Source organism: Mesoplodon bidens (assembly GCF_964165515.1).
Source record: "Mesoplodon bidens genome assembly, chromosome: 4".
NCBI classification, from domain to species: domain Eukaryota; kingdom Metazoa; phylum Chordata; class Mammalia; order Artiodactyla; family Ziphiidae; genus Mesoplodon; species Mesoplodon bidens.
In genome coordinates this window covers 47,456,980-47,480,124 of record NC_138160.1, presented here as the reverse complement: position 1 = coordinate 47,480,124, position 23,145 = coordinate 47,456,980, and the positions used below count along the sequence as shown (strand labels likewise).

The 23,145-nt window shown below is 38.3% G+C and overlaps 1 protein-coding gene across 3 annotated transcripts in view; it reads left to right on the top strand.

Annotated features, from left to right (window-relative positions):
- LOC308616889 (3',5'-cyclic-AMP phosphodiesterase 4D) overlaps positions 1-23,145 on the top strand; it is a 575,090-nt gene that overhangs the window by 367,797 nt on the left and 184,148 nt on the right. For all 3 annotated transcript variants that reach the window (XM_081233383.1, XM_081233381.1, XM_081233382.1), the window contains exons 3-5: positions 572-608; positions 8,386-8,459; positions 13,633-13,682. In XM_081233383.1, coding sequence (XP_081089509.1) covers positions 572-608; positions 8,386-8,459; positions 13,633-13,682 — 161 coding nt within the window. The remainder of the gene's footprint in view (positions 1-571; positions 609-8,385; positions 8,460-13,632; positions 13,683-23,145) is intronic.

Here is a 23,145-nt window from a genome sequence, read left to right as displayed (position 1 = left end):
TCACTGAGGTTGCTGTAACAACAGCACACACGGGGTATCATGCCCCCGTAACTACGGCGGCTAGGATGTGAGTCAGTTGAAAAGTTTCACTGGTTTTTATTAGGGTATGACGCAGTCTTATGTCATCCACAGTTCCGAGCCCATCCAGGGCTCACACATGATGATACAGAGTACCTGATGCTCATCACCTTCCAACGTTAGATGGTCCAGGGACCTCTCACCAGAGCACCCTTCAGTAATACTTACCATTAGCAGCAAAGAGTAAAACTCAGGCCCCACTGCTGGAACTCCGTTTCTACTGTTATATATCCTGTGCGCTTAATAAGTGCCAGTGACCTTGGTTATGATCAAGAAGCCCCTCTTTTCACCCAGGGAACTGGACAATGGTTAACATCCCAGAAGACACATCTTCACGCCCATGATTGAGAAGAACATGTGTTGAAGAATAAGGATGGAATTACTGTAATTCTCTGTGAGGATTTATGAATGAGAAACTTACTATTTAATATTGCTTGAAAGTGGTCCTAGAGTGATCAGCGCCATCTAACGTGGCCTTTGGTTTGTTTTTCAGACATGGAGATGACCTGATTGTGACTCCCTTTGCACAGGTAAGCCCAGCTTGCTGAATGGACAGGTTTCTCACTCATCTGAAAATTTAATTGCGGGGGTTAGTTCGGGTTCTTAATTTCATTCTAAATCAAACACAAGTACAAATACAAATTCTGTGGTTCATTCCAGTAATTTAAAAGCCATGCTAGAGAGTGTGACTTTGGCCATATTGGTCTGTTTCCTATAAACCCATAGACCCAATGAGTACCTTTGCTTCAAATTACAAATTACCCAAGTGACATACTTAAATGGGACCACATTTCCTTAACTGACATAAGCACTAAAAGAGGAAAGCTATATCATGGATTAAGTTACATTTAGTATAATTAGGTGCAAGAGCAGTGCTTGAAATTCCGTATTCCACTTCAACCTGATGCTTTAGTTACTCTTTTTTTAAACACGTTATTTGTCCAAAGATTTAACTGAGTGACATATTTATGTTTATTTGTTCCTTTTAGGCATACAAATCATGAAAATGCTTTAACCACATGACAGAAATGCTAGAAGGTGAAAAAACCATCTAAAGAATTTTGGAATATATATAAAGTGGTCGATAACCCGATATTCTTTGTATAGACCAGTGCTTCTCAACTCTAGCTACGCATTAGAATCAGCTAGAAAGATTTTTATCCCATGCTGCACCTCTGATCAACTGAATCCAAAAATCTGGGGGTTGGACCCAAACACCTGTAATTTTTAAAGGCCCCGGTATTTTCTCAGGAAAAGTTGAGACCCACTGGGATGGACAGACTATGGATAGAATGGGATAAAACTGATTCAACCTGGGGCATGAAGCATGTTTAAAGCCAACACTGACTGTTAATAGGAAATGTTAAATATTGGAATACAAGGGATCTAGAGGGTTATAAAAATCATAATCAAGGCTACATCAAAACTAGCTCTACTGCCTTGGGCAACTCACTTAACTTGCCTAAGACTTCTTTTTTCCAATTGGTAAAATTGGGGACTCAGCTGGATTATGATAGTCAGGGCCCAGTCAAAGCCCATCATCTACTCTTGCTAAATGAATGAACTTGGGCAACTGACTGAACTTGGGCAAGCCTGGTTTCCTCCCCTGTGAAATGACACTTACAAGACTACTCACCTCATAACGTTGTCAAGAGATTGAAATAGTACCAAGCTTGTAAAACGCTCAGCACAATTTCTAGAAAATAAAATACTTACTGAATTTTGTGTTGTTATCAGTAAGGGTTCTTTCATCTCCAAGACGTCATAATACGCATTGTTTTTAGAAAATGCATAATGGCAGTGTTTGGATAGCAGTATTATGTATGATTATTCCACTTTTTCAAATTTCCTGAAATTTTATAATTGCTATAATTTAGACTAAAAATTTAATGAGTCAGTAAATAGCAAAATATATAGTGATCTTTTTCATTGATGTCAGACAATTAAAGATAGAATGCAACCACCATCCTTTTAGAAGGTTAATGTCTCATTTGCTTCAAGTTTTGCTGGATATCATTAGGTCTTTCTAATATCTATATTTCTATGTTCAAAACATTTACAATCATGTTTTCATCATATTTTGTGATAGCAAATCTTACAAAGCTAAGGACTTTTCATTGGTTGCTATTGAGGACCCATAACTTTATATCTAAGAGCTCAGAGCTCTTAGATATAGAGCTCTCAGTAGACAGAATAAATCAGGCAAAATAATATATATAACCATCACCAAATGTAGAAACAATCATTCCAAGTTGAATTTATTTAGGTTATTATTCTTGCTTCTAACTAAAATCTCTAGGTATTGTTGTAAGAAAAATATACATAAATATATAGTAAAATATGGGAAAAAATAATCTGTATATGATACCTTATCATCTTACTTCAGGTAGTATGTATGAATCTCCAACTAACTGGTCAATAAATTTGACTTGAACCTTGCTATTAGCACTCTTAAATTCTAAGGAAATCTAGTCTTTTACATAATTAGACATTTTTTTTAGTGTACTTACAATCTCCAAAAAACTAATAGAATTTCAGTATACTGAGAAATATATATACGTAAAATATCATTTAGTCTGTGTTAGTGAACTGTTTAAATAAATAAGATATATACTTAATGCCCTTGAAATTGGAACTTTGAAGAAAACCAGCTCTGTGTAATTTGTAAGCATATACGATGCCTGAAAATAATCCTGGAATCTATTTAGGAAAGTTTGCTTATGATTAGCTTAATGACCCATGACACCTTATAGAAGGGGGTTATTGCCCCAGAGGCTGCAGATTCTTTTTCAGTGGCTCCATCACAGTTTTCACAAATGGCCTTTTACTAGAGTATATGATCTAGAAACCTCTACTAGAATTTTTTTTAAAAGCCTGTTTAACCCTGAACAATTTTGATAGAGCATCTTTGGGGAAGCAGGTAAGAAAGAAGGCCCCGTTAGTGGCAGTTGTCTATGGCCTTCTCTTCAGCCCGATTGGGCACCACTAACTTATTTCATTGACCTAACCAATAACTCCTCAAATTTTTAATACAGGCTGGAGTATTCACCATTTAATGCTAAATATTATAATGCTTAAGCTGTAAGATGTTTATGTCACTTGAATTGATACCAACATTATTTGGTCAGACATACCAATGGACAGAAGACAGTGGACATTAGACAGGTCACTCAGGGAAGTGTTCAAATAGGCCAAAGAATTCCCCCCTTTCCCCAGCATGCTTTGGGGTTTGGAACTTCACACTAGATTATTCTGGTGACAAAGCCATACTGCTTTCAAAATAAAATCTTTTGCATAGAGAAGAAATATAAGCAAAAGGAAGAAAAAGAAAATTTCCTATAATTCCAAACCCCAAAATAACTACTATTGACATTTTACTATCTATCCCTTTCGGTTTATTTTTCTATGCCCAATTTCCTTCCCACAATTCTTTAAAATGGGCCTCACACTCTAAACTGGTCAAAGCCTCTTCCCAAGCCCATCTTATCTTCTGCCTCCTCTTGTGAACTCATTTCTTTATGCTTGCCTTCATCTCCAAAACACGGAAAGATCCCTCCCTGTTGTTTCTCAGTCACAGTTTACTGTGAAGCTAAGAGAATAAAATCTTAAGTTACGAGAGAATTTAGGAAGACGTGCAAGGTCATATTCCACTTTGGTGGATAGGGCTGAAGCATCGTGCACAGACGTAATCTTCAGCAAAGATCCTACAATACAAGATCCTACAATACCCCTCCATATTCTATTCCCAAGTCTAAAACACCGTCAGGGTTAGAAATTCTTGCTGGTGTTCAACCTAAACACTTTTCCACTTCCAATTTCTTATGTTTTCCCCTATAAGCTCAGAATCCTTTTGATCCCCAGGAAAATAAATATTTTATTGGTTTCCATTTTGAACTATTCTCCTGTGTTTGGGTCAAAATCTTTTGGTTTGGGTATTCCCTTAGGGTAAGTGTTGACAGGAATGATGCCATGTCACCTGATGCCAGTCGGCAGGTGGCCTTTTCCTTCCAAGGGTGTAGTCACAATTTGGCCAGAGTTCTTGAGGGGACCGAGGAACACCAAGGAGGCACAACACTGATGAAATGTAGGGAACCCTGCTTTGTAGTCAGTTGCCTTAAGCCCCACCTGTCCCATTATTTGTGTTGCATCATTTGTGACTACCTTGTAAAACTCTAAGTCAACTAAAATCCTCCTCTGGAGGTGTGCAATATTAAAAGAATGGAATCTTTGGTTAAGGAAAAGATAGGAAATATCCAAGTATTATCCTGGATCCTTGGAGAGACCTTCACGTCATTCAGACTGAGCAGATATGCCTGATTTAAAAATACAGGGTAGGAACAAGCAAGTCATTTCACCTTTACTCTTACCAAAATACAGCACGTGGGATAATTTTAGGAAAAATGCAGTGGTTATTAACCCTGTAGAACATTACTGTTCCTTGGTAATTGGACATTGTCAATTTTATAAAAATGCCCTTGCGTGTCTCTTCCCCATTTCACCCAGAAACAGTAATCTTGTGGTCTCATCATTGAATCCAACAGGCTCTCCCTACCGGACTAAGAAAGAAGAAAATCATCACATTTCAGTTGCTTATACCTGTTAGGTTTTTTTATCCTTCATTAAAATAAATTTCAGTAGCATGTTCTAGGAATCTAAGTACTTTTGGGGTTGAACTATATGAAACTATCAATATTCAACCTTTGCTGACATACAAAAACAGCAAGTTCATATGGTTTAACCAAAATGTAACTTGGAAAGAGGTTTTCTATCAAAATGACCTCTTTGTCTTGTAAATAATCATAATTTGGCTCCAGGTTTTTCTGGAGGTAAAACCAAGGCAAGGAGTTCTTTCTCCCTCCTCAGCCCCTCCCACCCCACCCAACCCAAGGCCTGTGGCAACTCATGGTCTGTGTTTTAGTGCCATCTAGTGGCATAAAGTGTATTTGGACTCAAAAACAATGCTCAAAACAATTTTTTGTTTCTTTGTTTTGGTTTTTTTGGTTATTTTTTAAGCAGGAGTTTTTTTTAACACGGATGTTATTGCCACATCTTTTTTTTTTAAGCAATCTCTTCAAATCTGTATAAGAAATTATTTTTATATAAGTACACATTTCTTTTAGGCTAGTGTGTTCAGATGTTTAACTTTTTAATGAAATCCACATTTTCCTGCCATTTTCAGTGAATCTTATTGGTTAATAAATGTTTAGAAATACCTAAGAAAGTCTGAGATTAGTGTGTGCAAACAGCATTTAATCCCTCTCACAGACCAGTACAACTCTGTGCAAAAGTTTTCCATAACACTGTCATCATTTCTTTCCTAAAGTGTATTATTTCTCCTCATTCCCAATGTATTTTGACCTTGACTGATTATACTTTTGCTTGGAGGGGAAGAAGAGAAAGAAATGACCTTAATTTTCTAACCGTTGAGCTGTGTGGGAGTAAACCTCAGGGACCTTTTTGGGTAGCAAGCATTAAAGAGTGAAGAAAATTATAGGAGCGTCAGAGCCCTGACTATAGCTCTTAGAGGGCTGAATTCAAGAAGGGTGAGAGCTGCCCTGTAACAAAAGCGAAGGAAGATTGAACCCTAACTAAGGGGCTTGTGTAAAACTGTTTCTAGTTCTTCCCCACAGCCTGTAGTAGTAGATGCCTCACACTTTGTGTCCTGCAATGCAGGTGAGAACAGAAAAGACTAACACAGTGCCTTTGGGATGTGGTCACCCAGGATCACTCAACTCGGCCTAGGGCAACACCCCCTTATAACATTTGGTTGAGACTTTTATTTACACTTCTTGCCAGTATCATGTGTCATAGTGCAGGCGAGAATAGTTAATACTTAACATAACATGTATAAAATATTATTTGTCCTGCCACAAAAACAACAATGTAATACTTGCACACATAGGGAATGACGTAGCTGCAAGGTTATTTACTGCAGCAGTGTTTGTAAAAGTGAAATTTAGGAGACAATCTAAAAGTCAATGAGGAGAGGGCACAGGCAGCTGAATGGAGAAGGAACTGAAAGGGAAATTTCTTTCTTCACTTTCTATTTTGAAATATTTCATCCATATAAGAGAAGCTATCTAGTGACTTTCTAAAATATAAAGAATAGTACTAAAATCAACAGTTTAAGAAATAGAACAGTGCCAAGATTTTAATGCCCTGAGTGTCCTTCCCTGATTTCATCTATCTGCCTCCTCTCAGAAATAACAATAATTTTGCTTTTGTCTTTGTTATTGAGAAAGAGACAGTCTACTTTTTCTTAAATTCTGTACCATGTGGGGATAGAGATTATGCAAAAATAAATATAAAATTTAAAAATTAAACTTAAAAACCAAAATAAAATCATCTAATTTAATATCTTTATTATAACAGAGGCAAAAACCTGCATACAGAAAATCAAGTGGAGTAGATCTTTCATGAAGTAATGCTTCCTTTCAAATGAGCATAGAACATGAATTACCTGCGCTACTATTTCTATTTGCCCAGCTGTCAGATGCGGTACACTTACTACAATTTATTAAAATAAAGTTCTCTGAATTCTGAGGTTAAATTTTTGCCTAGAATAAGGATCGATCAGGGGGTACAATAATCTTATTTAAAATGCTTTATTAGTGTATTTGATATTCAATTCTTAAAGCATAAATTCAGCCTGCATGATTTGTCAGACTTCTTTCTGCATCACTCAAGATTTCATGCCTAATAAAAGACATTGTGGTTTGATGTCAGCAGTTGGCTATTTGAATACTCCGTCATAGGCAGCGTGACCTTTCGGCAATGTGAGTTGTTTATATGTGATAATGAGCCAGATTTTTCCAGTGACTGAGTTAATCACGGTTGGCACCTTAGGAAACACCATTAACTCCTTCAGGGGATAATGCTGTAGGTCACTGTCCCAGGGCATAAACAGTATCCTAGTGACTTAGAAGAATTAATGCCAGTTTCAAAACTGTCTGAGATATTTTGTCTTAAAACAAAATTTAGACTGACTTTAGTCTAGGTCAGCGCCAAATGACAAAATTCTGGAAACAGCTCTGGAACCCTTGGAGCAATTATAAAAAAATTTTCCCTGCTCCCACTGCCACCAGCATATTGTCAGTTATAGGCACTAAGTGAATTCCCTGTGCACATGCCAAATCATTAAATGGAATGTTGCCATGATGGGGTAATATTCACTGAGTGCCTTCTGTTTGCCAGGCACTGTTCTTGGCACCTAAACTGTCATTTCATCTCGTTTTCACAGCAACCCTGTGAGGTAGATGTCACTATCCTGGTGTACAGATGAGAAACTAAGGGTCAGAGAGATGATGCAACGTGTCTAAGTTCACACATTGACTATATAACAGAACTAGGCAGTCTGGGGTGTTATTGGTACCTAATAAGACATCTGAAACCTATGTTTTAGGTACACATTGTGGTTGTCACCCAGATGACCCATAACCTCACCTAATATAGGCTCCACCCTGGGGGAGACTTGTCCATTCTAGGAGAAAGTGAGGGGGGTAGAAGGAGATAGTGCTCTTGTCACTTTTCTCTCCTAGTCTTTCGATTCTTTTGCCACTTTATAGTTTCACTAGAATTAGAAAAAGGAGGGGCTCTCAGAGATAGTGGGACCTATTGGTCCAGCCTTGTGTATGTGGATATGTTGTGTCTATGTATTCATTTATTCAACAAATTTTTCTTGAGTGTCCTCTGTGGGCCAGGCCCTGTGCACATACAGGACAGTCTTACTTTATTTGAGACTATATAATTCATGATTCAGATAACCTTAATGAAGAAAAGAATCTGTTTACCAGCTAGAATAACCATGTGGCAAGGGTGAAAAAACAATTTAAAATTTACTTTGTTTGCCAATTTCAAGATTATGGCATCATTGGTGAACATTTGAAGAGAACTTGGGGGAAATTTTGTTTGACATTTTGCCCCTAAAGTGAGACTTCATTAATATTTTATATTATGCTATTTCAAATATGCATAAAATGCAACAGCACGCTATCCATATTGCCTGGGATACTGTTTTAGTGGCTGGGGAATCCAGGAATACTGTGGAAGCTGCTGCTATTGTCACCATATTCATAGACGATGAGGAGAAATATCTGGAAAATCCTTAAGTCTGGCCTCTCTGGCTTTCAAATGGATCCATGTAAACTTTACCAGGTGCTGGGAGATTCTTCAGTACTATATGAAACTAAGTTGCAAGCAATATCAAATTTTCACTTAACAAACCATTTTTAAAAATCACCAAACCACTTCATATTGCATTAAACAGGGCCTTATTTCAAGAAGTTTAAAGAATCATTTTTGTTGTAGGTCTTGGCCAGCCTGCGAACTGTACGGAACAACTTTGCTGCATTGACTAATTTGCAAGACCGAGCACCTAGCAAGTAAGTTATTCATTTTCCCCCCTCCTTCTGGCTGAACTTTTTATAGTGTTTTTTCCATTTGATTGAACTCAAGGCAGTATATTAGATTTCTCTGAATCATTGCCATGCTGTGTAACCATTTACACTAAGTCACATGAAGTCCTGTTAATTTTCTGTAAACACTTTGTAGTGATGGTTCTCATATCAGAAATGAATCAGGATGGTAAATAAATATGGTGATTCCATCTGTCAGAAATCACCTGGCAGGATCAGTCCTCTGCCCAGTTATTTACACTCAGGGTAACTTGATAGGTTTGGCTTAATTCATAAATTTACCATGGGCAAATAACATCATCAAGCTTTGAAGTCAACCCAAAGTTATCCTCTTACTTCTAAGACAACCATTACTTGGAGAAGTGTCATATCATAGGGAAGATCTCTAATTCTCTTGCTGTTACTGACTCAGATAGGCAGCAGCATGGAAGAGTTAACAAGATGGGGATTTATGGGACAACAGGGGAAGCATTTGAGAGAGAAAGCTAAGATGGAAAATAACTATAATTTGGGGGTCCTAATAAAAATGGAAAATGAAAAAAAAGAAAATTAATTTTCTAAGATTAAATGGAAAACTGATTATTCAAATGCCATAATTTTGACAGTCTATTATGAATAATACAATATTATCTTTAAAATATCAACTCTGAAGAATTTTCCAGAAAAAAAAAACCATTTCTTTAAATCAATATTAAGAGGACAGTGAATAGAAATTTATTTGAACTTATCTAAGCATATAAAATTTTGTTGTAATTACTACTTCTTAAAGAACACATGGCAAAATCTAAACTTTCCATCCCATAATAATAGAATCTACCTCCCAAATTCACATTTTCCATGATTAAAAAAAGCTCTGGCCATTATGCACACACTTCTTGTGATAGAACAAGGTTTTTTTAAAAAAAAATCAATATAAATGACACAATGCAAATAATTGGAATGGAACCCAGAGGTGTCAGTTGACTGTCGTGTGTTGCAGGTAGTGAAATTTTGCAGTCCTGTTCCCTTAGCCTGAGCATTTCTCACTTTCTTCTTCCCCTCCTCATCCACTGGGCTAGTTGTAATTCATTCTTTAAGTTACAGCTTAAATATAATTTCATGTGGGGCACTGTCTCTGACTAACACCCAACATGCATGCACACCCACAGGCCCCAACCTGGGTGGTATGCTTTTCCATTGCCATCTGATTGCATCCTGTCCTTAACCCCTGCTTTAGCATGTTTCTCTCAGTGTCCAGTTGCCTGTTTGCTTGTCTTAAGAATGTCAGTTCCCAGAGAGCAGAGGTCATATCCAGTCCACATTTGCATTCCCGGTGCCTAGTGTAATACCCAGCACAGCGTCATCACTCTGCACGTGCAGCAAACGGGCTAGAGGGGTGATGCCAGGATGCAGAATGGGAAACCTGAGGGTGGGCTTCAAGCTGTTTGTTCATTACCAAACACATCTTCCATGTTCACTCGCCCCTTTGGGGCTTTTGGCATTTGGTAGCTCCTAGGTATAGTCACCTCCTCTTTGGAAAGTCTCAACCCTGCAAGAGAAATGAAATTACTGGTGTCCCTTACAAACTTTTTTAGCCTCAACTTTTGTCCAGGAAATTGAGATTTTTGTCTTTGAAAGGTGAACAAAACTTTTATAACGAATTCCTTTTATGCTTCCCTCAGACTTGGTCACTTGTGTAGCAGCATCTCTACCTGTGGCAGATACATAGTTGTTCAACAGGTGTGAAGGCATCAGGCTGGCCTTTCTGTCCCCAAAGAGATGATCTGAGGCCCATTCTATATGAGACAGGTTTTCAGCTGACTTGCAGGGACAAAACAGATTAAAATGGAAAAGAGCATCTAGAGGAGGGTAGAAAATCATACTTTATGCCTGAACTTGACCTGCTTTATAATGCCCTGGGTGAAGTCTAACCAAACAGTATTATCTGGCAGACCCTAAGTAAAGGTGTTTGTGGTCTCTCTTTTGGTCGGTACAGATTTGTACCTCCTTTACTGATTCAAACGCAATCAGCCGTTTCAGGTATCAGAATAGTAGGACTCAATCTACACACAGATAAACTCTGTTCCGTTCAGTGATAGCAAAATGGATATGGATAGCAAAATGGTGCATCACATGATGACCCCGGGGAGCCAGAATTCCCCCGCAGGGTACTCATGGTGCCACTAGAACACTCCCAAGCTCACCGCTGGATTTTGTGGAAGGCATATGCTAGCTTGCATGATCCACCTTTACTATTTACTACAAGAAAGGAGCCTACAATGGTGTGTTAGTTTCTGCTTTATAACAAAGTGAATCAGTTATACATATACACATATCCCCATATCTCCTCCCTCTTGCATCTCCCTCCCTCCCACCCTCCCTATCCTACCCCTCTAGGTGGCCACAAAGCACCGAGCTGATCAGTGTGCTATGCGGTTGCTTCCCACTAGCTATCTATTTTACGTTTGGTAGTGTATGTATGTCAGTGCCACTCTCTCACTTTGTCACAGCTTACCCTTCCCCCTCCCTGTGTCCTCAAGTCCATTCTATAGTAGGTCTGGCAGTTCCTTAGTAAATTAACATAAAATTACCATATGACCTCATAATTTCATTCCTGGGTATACACCCAAAAGAAGTGAAAAGGTGTTCAACAAAAACTTGTACATAAACATTCTTAGCAGGACTATTCACAATAGCTAAAAGATGGAAACAACACAAATGTCCATTAACTGACAAATGGATAAATAAAATATTGTTTGAATAGAGTACTGATACATGCTACAACACAGATGAACTGTAACATTACACTACATGAAAGAAACCAGTCACAAAAGGCCATATTATATAATAAGTATGAAAATAAATATTTTATTTTCACATGTAAACAAAAAAGAAAAGAAAAGAGCCTAGAAGGATGCATCTGAAGCCCTGAGCCCTGAAGGTCCTCACTTGCACGTGGCTGACTTTTGCTAACCCGCTGCTGGTTCCTGTCCCCTTGCTCTTCCTTGCCCTTGAGATTTTCCATTCCAGAAGTGAGTTCTGGCTCATTCTTCATTAACTGATTTATCACTGTAGCCATGGATCAAGTGATTGATATTTTCTGCTTGTCGTTACTTGTTGAAATATCAAGTTCCCAAGTGCCCGTTGTAGGATTGAAATCAAAAGAAGATAATAAGAAACAAGTCCATGATGTGGTTTTCAAAACTGTAGAAAAGTTTAAAAATATTTCTTTGATGCCTTTCCTAGACAAAGTAAATGCTTTCTAAATTTTCACAGAGCAAGGACTAAAAAGGAGCAATCATTATATAAATGATTTGAATGATAAACTCTCAGCAAGTAGATATCTATTAGTATATAGACCAAAACTATTTCAGAGTAGCAGTTTTAAACATTAACCTTTCTTTTTTATAAAGCATTAGTTAAGTTTCAAATTCCCCCATTTTATTTCATAATAAAAACTAAAATAACTCAGAAGTAAATTTTGGTGCATTTTCAATCAAATGCAAATTTTCAATCCCAAACTGATATCAGTAAATTTAAGAGCAATAAGACAAAGCCAGATGCTGACAGGAACCAAGGCAGTGGGAATTTAAAAAGTACCAGACTGCTTTCCCCATGTATCTTCCAGCCCTGCTAAGAGATTCATCATCTCAGGAAGGCAGATTGGACCAGGGCTCTGCAGGAACCTGCCATCTGCACAGGTTCCGCGAAAGCAGCCTAAAAATAAGGCAACATAGCAGAGTGCAGGCCCTAGAATCACATTGCTTTAGTTCAAATCTCAGCTTTCTTACTTTGAAGAAGTGATTTAAATTTCCAAAGCTTGTGTTTTCCTCATTGGTAAAATGGGAACCATGAGTCTGCCTGCCTTAAGCTTTGTTATAAGGGATTAAATGAGATAATTCATCTAAAGTGCTCATTTAGCACCGCGTGGGACACACAATAAGTCCTTATTAAGTGTTAGCCACTACTAGAAGTACCAAAACAAACAACCCCCAGAAATGAAAACAAACATTTTTCAGACACCCTTGAATGTATCTATTTTCTAAAATTTTCTTAAAGATCACTAATTTTAAGAGCTTTCAACTGTAAGTAACAACTTTTTAAGGTTACATTTCAAAAAAATTTAATGCAGGGCTTCCCTGGTGGCACAGTGGTTGAGAGTCCGCCTGCCAATGCAGGGGACATGGGTTCGTGCCCCGGTCCGGGAGGATCCCACATGCCGCAGAGTGGCTGGGCCTGTGAGCCATGGCCGCTGAGCCTGTGCGTCCGGAGCCTGTGCTCTGCAGCGGGAGAGGCCACAACAGTGAGAGGCCCGTGTACCAAAAAAAAAAAAAATTTAATGGAGATTCCATAAATGATATTTTATTCAACATAATTGATTAAGCAGTGGATACATTGTGCTGGGCTCTGCAGGGAATACAAGTTAATCAAATAGCATGGGGTGTTTTTTTGTTTTTTTTTTTACCCCAAGGGGTTTATAATCATCGTGTGAAACTTCACCAACATCTGAAAAATTAGAGAATACAAAATAGAATTGATTTAAGTACCTTTAGTTTATAGTGTTTCTAAAGTTTCTGTAGCATCTATTTGGACCCATCATTAATATACCTCTCTAACAAATGGATCAGGGTTGTTTCTTAATATAAGAAAATAGAAAGGAAAAAGTTGAAGTACAATAGCCTCTCAAAGTGCAATATAGTTTACAAGGAGTCATTCACTTCTGATAACATATAGGCAATCATGAGAATTTATGCCAAAAAGAAACGTTTCTTAACACTGTATTAGAGAAACCAATTGTAGCCTGACTGCTTTTTCAAGTCCAGAAAGTCTGTGTTTGCTCTGTAAGCCCTGGCTTAATTGAATATGGTCAATCAATAAGGACTTCCTCTTCTCTCTTGTCTCTGTGACATTTACATCAGCTTTATTTACCCCAAAGTCTATCACCATGTGATTTAGCTTTTTTTTTTTGACACGTGATCTGAACTATAGTACAAAGGGTACCTAGGAACTTGACTGGCTAGTCTGAAAGAAATCTTCATTTGCATGTCCTAACTTAAAAATAATCCTTAAATTTAAATGGCATATCTGAAATGACTCAGAGAGTCCTCAGACCAACAGAGTATCATATATTTACAGCTCTGTATTTTTCTCTCTTTGTCAGAAGATCACCCATGTGCAACCAACCATCCATCAACAAAGCCACCCTAACAGGTAAGAAGGACCTGAGAGATTATTCTTCTCACATCTAGGAAAAAAGTATATTTTCCAAGATTCAACCTTATTAGCACCAACTTTTTCTGCAATTCTAAAATCTTTAAGAAATTACTCCTTTCTTCTCTATATTATCATTTCTCTCACTGATCTCACAAGCTGTCCATTTAACCTATTGGAAAAATTTAACTGATGTGCCATTTTTTTAAAACAAGTTAAATTTTTGCTCTTACTCGGTTGAGTGTTGCTCTGGGCATTTGTATGTTGAGAGATATCATTACCTTCAAAATGCTGACCATGTTTCCGAGCTTGTGTTATCAGCATGATGTTAATATACGGTAGCTTGGTTTAATGAAAGTCAAAGCATAAATAAAAGGTACCTTCTTGGTTAATGAATTTCCCAGTTGTGTGTAGGAAGGAACACCATTCCAGTACTCCTGATTTGGACCCAGAGAGTTGAGATTAAATTCAGTCTGGGAGAGGAGAGAAGAAGTACTTTTACAATACAGAAAAGTTCAATGAGATCAAAAGAACAGATGTTTGGGGAAGAGAAGTGGATGGAAGGATGAGGGGCATAGAGGTCAGAAGAATAAAATTACTCTGATTCCTATTAGTCTATTTTAGACATGGGGCTTGACCTCAGCTGAGCCAAAAACAGAACAGATGATCTCATTTTGCTAAACCTGAAACCAAATTGAACTCATTTGATCATTTCTTGAAACCCCAATTGATTCATTAAAATAATTGCCTGGAGAAGAAAACCCATGTTTTCTAAAATTATTACCAGAAAACAATTAACATATTCTCCAAACTAGACCAATACTTCACTTGATTCAAGTGTCTTCCTGGGACTCCAGCTAATAGTATGCAGAGGAGCTCATTATTACATTATTAGTGACTCTACTTTGCTTGAAAGTTAACTTCATCATGTCCAGTCAGGACCTTTCAACTGGGCTCCTTTGTGGTCACCACATCAAAGTGATTCTGGGACAGTAGTTAATGTTGGTCTTTCCTGAATGCCTTTCAAATGGGACTTGTATTTCACTGACTGTTACATTATTGGTTATCTTTTCCATGTGTATCTTTCAAGATCTTATTGATGATGATTTTCAACTGGCATTTCCTAGTCTTATGTCTGGTTTACCCCTTTTCTTCTTGGCATTGGTCAAGAGATGAACAATAATTGAAATTCCTACAGATTAAAGTAAGTTCTTTGAGTAACAGATTTCTTCTTCAGAAACCCCAATTTAATATGAAAGAGCCCAAATCTATCTGGGGCCTCTAATGAGAGAGACCACATGGAACCTGGTCCCCAGCCCTGTTCCCAGCACTAGACCTGACCCACATAAAGAGGGAGATCGTCACCCCCTTTATCTTTGCAATAAGTAAGACTCCTCTGACATCACAGTTTGTGCAGAACTCAGTGCTCTTTTGGTCCCTGAAAGCTTGTAGCTTGAGGTCACATATGAGCCAGCCCCACAGAGCATCCTACCAGAAGAGCAGCTGCAGGTACCAGTGGAGGCTGCTGTGTCCACCAAGAGGTGGTGGGTGCTCTGTGGTCAGGGCAGCTGTCCGGCCACCCTGGCCAACGTCTGGCACTGATTAAAGAAGGAGTAGCTGCACTCAGAGGGCACAGACTTGGCCTTGAACACATAGGAGAGGCCCCGTCGAAGCTTCCAGAAATTTCACGTAGTGCTGAGGCCTGGAAGCAATACCAGAGGGGACTGTGAGACACAGAAATCTGGGCTAATATGGCCTCATTTGTACCCACATGATCTTGACCTGAGGCCTGGGGACCGTGGGGCTCTAGAAATATCTTATTTAGAAAGGGAAACTAATTAACTGTCATTAAGGGCTTTGTGCGGCTGTGTTCATCCCAAAGCACAACAGGAAATTAAACGACTTGTGAATGGAGGCCTTTTTCCTTGCCCAAGAATAGCAAACCAAGGTGAAAAAGTCAGATGAGGGGGTGAGGGAATGAGGGCAACAGCAAGGGACATTCCTCTCTCTGAGCTCATTCTGAAAAAGTATGCCCTGAAAACCATAAATCATGAAAACAGTAGTGGTTGAGACTTCGATGGAAGACTTCAGACATACAGAAAAGGTGGTGCTTGTGAATTCCTGCCCTCAGCAGCTGACTGCTCAGGACTTAACTCCAAGTTGCTCCCTGGCAAGTGAGTGCAGTGGAGAAGAGTGTTAAAAAGAGTCAGTGGGGCATGCTTGAAGAGGAACTTGGCCTTCTTAGAAATTGTTCTTAGGTTCTAGAGGAACAGTGTAGCATGCAGGTAAGTTTATGTTTGGTCCAAAAGGCCGCTGTGGTGGACAGCGCCAGGTGCCTCTGGAGGGCAGCTCCATAGAACAGCACTGACAGGGCGCTCCTGGAATTGGGGGACAGGGGGCGGGAAGCTGCTCTGCATGTCCAGAATCCAAGCTATGTTCTATCATGATAGCTGTGTGGCTCTGGGCAGGTTACATAGCCTATCCCTGCCTGTTTTCCCATTTACAAAACAGCGATCATACTTCATACAGTTATTGCTAAATAAATGCGTTCATTTGTACAATGCTCTTAGCATAGAGTAAGCACTCAGTGCATCATTTTATTCTGCTTTGTTGTTGTTTTTATTGGTTTTTGTTTTTAGGATTCATGCTGTATGTAACTAGGGGCAATAGAAAGGACAGGCCAGAGAGATGAGAAAAAGAAAGGGAAGAGCGAAAGACCAACTGGGAAGGTCATAGGAGTAAAAGTTACGGATCCCCCCCACAAAAATGGTCAAAATGCACACACTTCCTTTGTGCCTGTTATAAGTGGGGCCTCTAATTGCTCCCAGCACTGTATCCCGACCTCTCATCACAGCCACAGGCACTGGTGCCTTTGTGGTGTGGATGATAAACTGTTGTTCAGGATTATTTTCAAAGTTGAAGAACTTATTTTTGAGTCACAGAACTTTGAAGACAGAAAATTAACTCTCTGTAAGTCAACTCCTTGAGTTTTATAAAAGAAGAGTTGAGAACTTTAACTCTCTCTCTCTGTCAGACTACACCTTCTAAAACTGGCTCCCATAGAACCTAGACTACTCTTTTCCCCCTTAGAGGTTATTCCCTTTGACATGTGTTAAAGCCAGGAAAGTTTGATTTTATATCATTAGGGTTAAAGCATGTTAGTTAGTTGCCAGATTTTATACCTATACATAATAGGTAAATACCTAGCTCTACAACGATTTAACAATTTTTAAAAAAATAAAGTTTCCAATTGTGCATTTAGAAAAGAGCCTTCCCGCTAAATGGCTCTTTGTCCTTTAGTGCGATATAACAAAAAGACTGGTGTGTGGCATTTGGGACCTGAGTGCAAACCCTGTCTCTCTCATACTCTTTATTCCCTCGTTTGAAGAACGGAGATAGGAGTTCCTCTCAGTGCTGTTGCAGGAATTCAAGGAGGTACGTTAGATGAGGAACAGAAGCCTGTCATGAGTAACTCACCAAGTGTTTCTTCCTACAACCCTCCTCCATGCCCGACATTTTGTTGTTGTTCCTAAAGCTATTTTAAAAACGGGTAGCGTAGGGGAGGAGGACCTTGATGATGTGGCAGCCTTACTCGTGCACTTCATTTATGATTTTGTTTGCAGACAGTAATGATGGGGCATTTTTAGGAATCCCTATACTTAGTGCAAGGCTCACGTGCATAGGTCCTTAGCGGATGGTGAAGAGCAGAACTAAAGAGTGTGTTGAAACATGAGAGGGCAGCAAAGAGTCAGAGCTGCCCAAGCCATACCTGCGTTGTGACACTGAGCCCTGGTCTTGGTGTAGAGCCATGTCTTTTGGGGCACAATTGGTTCTCTTGAGCATTTCATTTTCAAATGCTATTCACTCAAGGAAAGAGTTCTGTGGCCATCTCATGAGACCTTGTCACGTCTCCACGATATCACTTTACAATGTTTGTTATTTCCATATTTTCTGTCCCTTTATTTAATCGTATTTAAACTGAGGATTTTCATGTGAGAATGTAACTGAGAGAAAATTTATTTAAACTTCTCTATGTTAAAGATGAGAAAACTGAGACCTAATGAGAGAAAATGCTACTTAGAGGCAGAGCCAGGAATAAATGCAGGACTCATTTTTGCCAAGTCTAGGATCCTTCTTATACATAACCCTATAAAATTATCCATCAAATTAGGGTAGCCTTCAGACCCACCATGGAAGTATATGTTTTGGAGAAAGTAAAAGAAATCTTACAGGATATTGATTTCTGGGTAATAGTTATAACATTGGATTTTCTTTGTATATGGCCCCCAAAATTTGAAAATATCCTGTCCCAATTTCTCACTGGACAGGTCTTTGTATTTAGAGCTATTTTTAAAATATCCACAGCCTATATCTTAGAGGCCCTCAGATAAGTAAAGATTGGCAGACTAAGGAGAAAATACAACTTCTATCCATGCAACAAAACTAGTACAACTGCCTACTCTTTACCTGTAGAGGGAGTGCAGGGACAAGCGTAAAATAACGCAAAAGTAGTTTTAGTCCAAAAAAAATTTTGGTATATCTCCACTCATATTTTTTGCCCTGAATATTCCTAACTCCTTAAAAAAAATAAAATAAAAGAGTGCATTTTCAATAGAATTTAATCCGTTGGTAAGCAGAGGATTTAAAAAGTAAACTATCCAAATATACTAGTTAGTCAGAATACAAGAAGACACTTACTCTTGTTTGTTTATTGTTCTTCTTAAGCACAAAGCAGTTTATAAAATCCATTGAAGAAAAAAAAAGCAAAGATTTTAAACTGGAACAGTTATTTTGTTATTACCAGGACTAATCATTTAACACTTTGTGCCACTAAAGAAAGGAAACTAAACAACTACTTTATGTGACAATAGCAATGCTAGTGACTTATGTAGGTTTGCCTTTTAAATCTGCGCATGTGCGCACGTGCACACGCGTGTGTGTGAGTGTGTGTGTAATAAAAACAACTAGTGTATATAACGTGAAAAGAAATACATATATATATATGTGTATATATATATATATATATATATATATATATATATATATATATATATATAACATATAGTAGTTGGAAGCACGAGCTGCTAAAGAAGGCAAAAGAGACCTCAGTGAGAGCAATACGTAAGGGCTGAGGGGACATCGAACTAAAAATGAATGTTAGGGCAGCGAGTGTGGGAGGAGGATGAGGACCCAGCTGTTGCCCTGAAAGTCTCACCCTCCTCCTCAGCCACTAGCAGGCACTAGCTTCATCATGCAGCTCTTTTTCTCCTTTCTTTTAACAAGAGCAAAGATTGTGGCAACGCTTTAATGATTGCAGAGAATGAGTGCGCAGTAAGCTCTTTTAGGAATGTGATTGAAGAATGCTGACTACACATTATACTTTAATAGCTTTAATAAAAAAATAAAAATTGTGTATGTGAGTGTTAGACATTGGCTTTTGCGGGGAATTTTTTGCTTGTTTTACTTTTATATTTAATACATCTGATGCATGTGGAGTATTCTAAATTTTTTGAGCCAGAGGAGTTTACTTTTACAAAAATCCCCATATTAAAAACACCTCTCCGGGAAAAACATTGAACTAAAAGATTTGCTTAAGTGCATGGAGTATGACTACTTGTTACTTAAATTTATGATCTTTTAGAGGGGTCAAAGCCTGTTTTCTTCCTTATAGGCTAACTTGTTTTGCCTTCTTATACTTTCACTAAATAAGTAGAGTTATCTCTACTAATTTGTAAAAAGACCAGGTCTGCCAATCACTTTTTGACCAGGAATTGATTAAAGTTATATTTGGTTTTCTAAACAGTAAGAAAACAAGTGAACGTCACAATCATGGGAAAATATAATTTATTTGTAACTGTACTGCCTGAATATCTGCTCTGGGTATTTTGTTATAACTTTAATTGAAACAATTAAACAAAACTGCATATTCATTGAGTCAGAACAACAAAAAGGTTATGAGTGAAACCATATAGATTGAAAACCCAACTTTCCTCTTACTAGCTATGTAATCTTGGTCAATTTACTTATATTCTCTAAGCTTTCATTTTCTAATCAGTAAATTCTAAGTCAGTGATTAGCATAGTGCTTGGTACCCAGAATGTACTCAACAAATGTTAACTATCATTATTGCTTCAATTTTATTATTATTATTACTATTACCATTATTATACATTTGGTCAACAAATATTTTCTGTGTACCTTATATGTGGCATGCAATAAGGTAGGTGTTGGAAATAAAAAGATGAGTAAAAGGTGACTACTGGCTTCAAGGAAGTCACATGGGGACACCAAAGGGAACCATGAATAATTAACAAGCTAAGTGCCACGACTGAAGCAAATTCAAATACATATATGTATTTGAAGGAGAGGGCAAGTGATTCTACCTAGGGGAAGCTCCCTGCTGAACTTAGAAGAAGGTGGAGTTCTCCATATGGTTAGAAGGAGAACACCTCATGCCAAGGGACCAACAACAGTGAGTGCTGGTTCAGCTCAGGGGACTGGGGACAGTAAAGAACAAAAAGAGTTGAAAGTGTATGGGAGCAACAGAACATGATCTCCAAGAGTAGATTAAGGCAGTAGCATGAAAAGCATTAGAAGTCAGTGTAAATAACAGTGGACTATATTTTACGGGCAATGGAAAATCATCAGTCATTTCTAAGCAGAGGAACAAGTACATATGTTAGAATGACAATGTTGGAAGCTGCATAGAAAACAGATTGAAGAGAAGAGAGACTAGCAGCAGCCTCATACTCATCCAAAGGCCATTACAGGCCAAGTATCCCCTGAAGATCATGTGGATCTGAACTGGGGTGGTGGTGTTGGGGGTGGAGATGAGGAAATGGATTCACAAGTCTTTTCAGAGAGTTGAGAAAGCTTGGTGAGTGATTAGATTGAGAAGTGAGGGTAAAGAAGAGAAAAATGAAGTCATACACACAGGTGTTCATCACAGCATTGTGCATTTGTACAAGAGACTGAAAACAACCCAAGTGCTAAATAATATGTGAGTTCTATTTAAGTATCAAAAATTCCATAATAAAAAATTTAAATAACTTATTCATGAGAAAAATTTTATAATGTAGAAAAATGCACCTAATTTAAAGAATATATGTTAAAGTTCTAAGTAAGCAATAGGCACACATTTCATGTATTTTAATTACGTATATTGTATTTCATTTATGACATTTTTGGATGTTGACTGGTAACTAGCAAAGGACCATTTTACATAGAATCTGGTGACAAACTTGTAAGTATCTCTCAGATCAGTTTTCTGTTTGCCTCTCCTCACTAGAAAAGGTACTAATGAGACACTGCCAAATGATCTTTCAATATTATTGTGCCCCAGTGAGCATTCACTGTATTTTCAGATAATAATGTGCCTTAGATAGGGCAGCACTCATGGTGATTATTGAGCTTATGACAAGACAGTTCTATTATCCTCCAGTCGATCAGAAAAGCTACCATGAAAATAGAGGCATTAAAGTCACCAAAGTCCCCTTTAGCCTGTGTCCCTTCCTCACCACCTCGAGTTAGAAAAATGCAACATTTCCCAAACCTGCCTAATCTAAGGAACCCCCAAGGGATCCTTGAAAATAAACGTGAAAAAACAGATTCCAAGACAGTGCAGAACAATATCTTTGGGATAGGGCTCAGCATCTATATTCTTAACAAATGCTCCAAATTAACGAATCAGACAAATTTGGGAGAATAATCGGATACTGAATGAAGTAGGCAAGAGTGCTGCTCTGGACAGTGTTGACATTGCATTGCTGGAAAGTTGTTGGAAAATCATTGTCTTTCTGGAAAATGTATATAGTGACACCCACACCCCCCATCCAACAAACAACGCAGCCTAGGATAAACAAGATAATATGTGTGAGGTGCTTTGCGATTAGCAAAGGAAATACAAGGTGACATTATTATCTGTGCCATCCTTGTCATCATCCCTGTTATCTCTCCAAATGTATACAAATTTTAATTAGGCCAGCTTGCCCCTCTCCTAGAAGAAAATGAAGTATCATGTCCATGTTTGCGTATGAGGGTGGGAGTGAGTTTGGGAAATGTTATGTTTAGTAACTGTATTCTTTTTGTCCTCTCACACACTGTACCAAGTCTCCTTTAAAAAAAAAGAAAGAAAGAAAGAAAGAGAGAGAAAGAAACAACAAAAGCTGCATTCTTAAGTCACTCCCTTTATCCACAAAGGGCTTCCCACCCATGTATGCCTTAAAAAGTATTCCCCTGGGCACACTCAAATACAAGACTGTGGTAGGGCAAAACAATGAAAATTCCTTTGGGTCTAATTTCCCAAATTTTCCTAGTTGAGTGTTACACTGAGTTATTTAACTCTATGAATAAATGAGGATTTCACTCAGCATTCTTTCTTTCACTATCTCAGAAAATGCTTTTTTAAAAATTGGATCTATTATTAATACTAATATTAATAAAAATTAACATTTTCTGACATTTGATATCTATTAAAGACTCTACATGCATAATCTTTTAAATCTTATGATAATTCAATATATAGCTTCAAATGACAAAGTGTAGATTAAGTATGACTCAAAGGCAGAAACTAGAGGCTTCCCTCCCTTAAAATGTATTGATCCATGTGCAGAAACACACACAACCTGCTGTCATCTTCTCCCCAAAGTTATTCTTTCCTTTCTTTCTTCTGTTTTTCTTTCTTCCTTCCTTTCTTTCTTTCTTTCTTTTTCTTTCTTTCTTTTAAAGAAGAGACAGCAGAAAATGAACCTACGTTGTCTATTACGGAACATGTATGAATGGAGGGCAGGATGGAGGATGGATTAGATCTGTGGATACAGAGCAACCCTTTGGGAAACCCTAAGGAATGAGTTTTATAAGCTAAGGAAAGGATTTTTGCTTGTGGGGTAGAATTCCTCAAGCCTTCAATTCTCACAGTTCTCTTCCTGACTCCACTGAAGTGCCTGTGTGACAGCGCCCAGGGCAGGAGCATCAACAAGGAAAGGACCCCACAGTGTGTGTGAGCAGTGAGGATGTCAGAAGGTTCGGCATAGGGCAGTGCTTGAGCCTCTGCACTCACCTTGCTTCTAGGACCGGTCACTGTTAATCCCTGAGATAACAGTTTCTACCATGGGGTGATATTCATCTTCTCTTTGTGTGTAGACTCACCGTAGGCTCTTCATCTCCATTATCATTTGCTTGGGTACCAGTTCTAGCCATGACATTCCCCAGCTCTCTGTGCCACAAACGCACTTCCTCTAGATATTTCTGATGTCTACATATCCAGTGCTTTTTAGTGTGCTATCTTCTCTTTTGTGGTTCTTTTTCGGCCCTGTTGGCACGCTGAAAGCATTTCTAATTCACTGGACGGTTTTCTTCTACCTGCCTAGCAAAACAAATGGATGTTCACGTCTTTTTTTTTTTTTTTTTCTGGGTATGTTTCTGGTATTTGCATATTGCACATTGAATTGTCCACGTGGAGAAC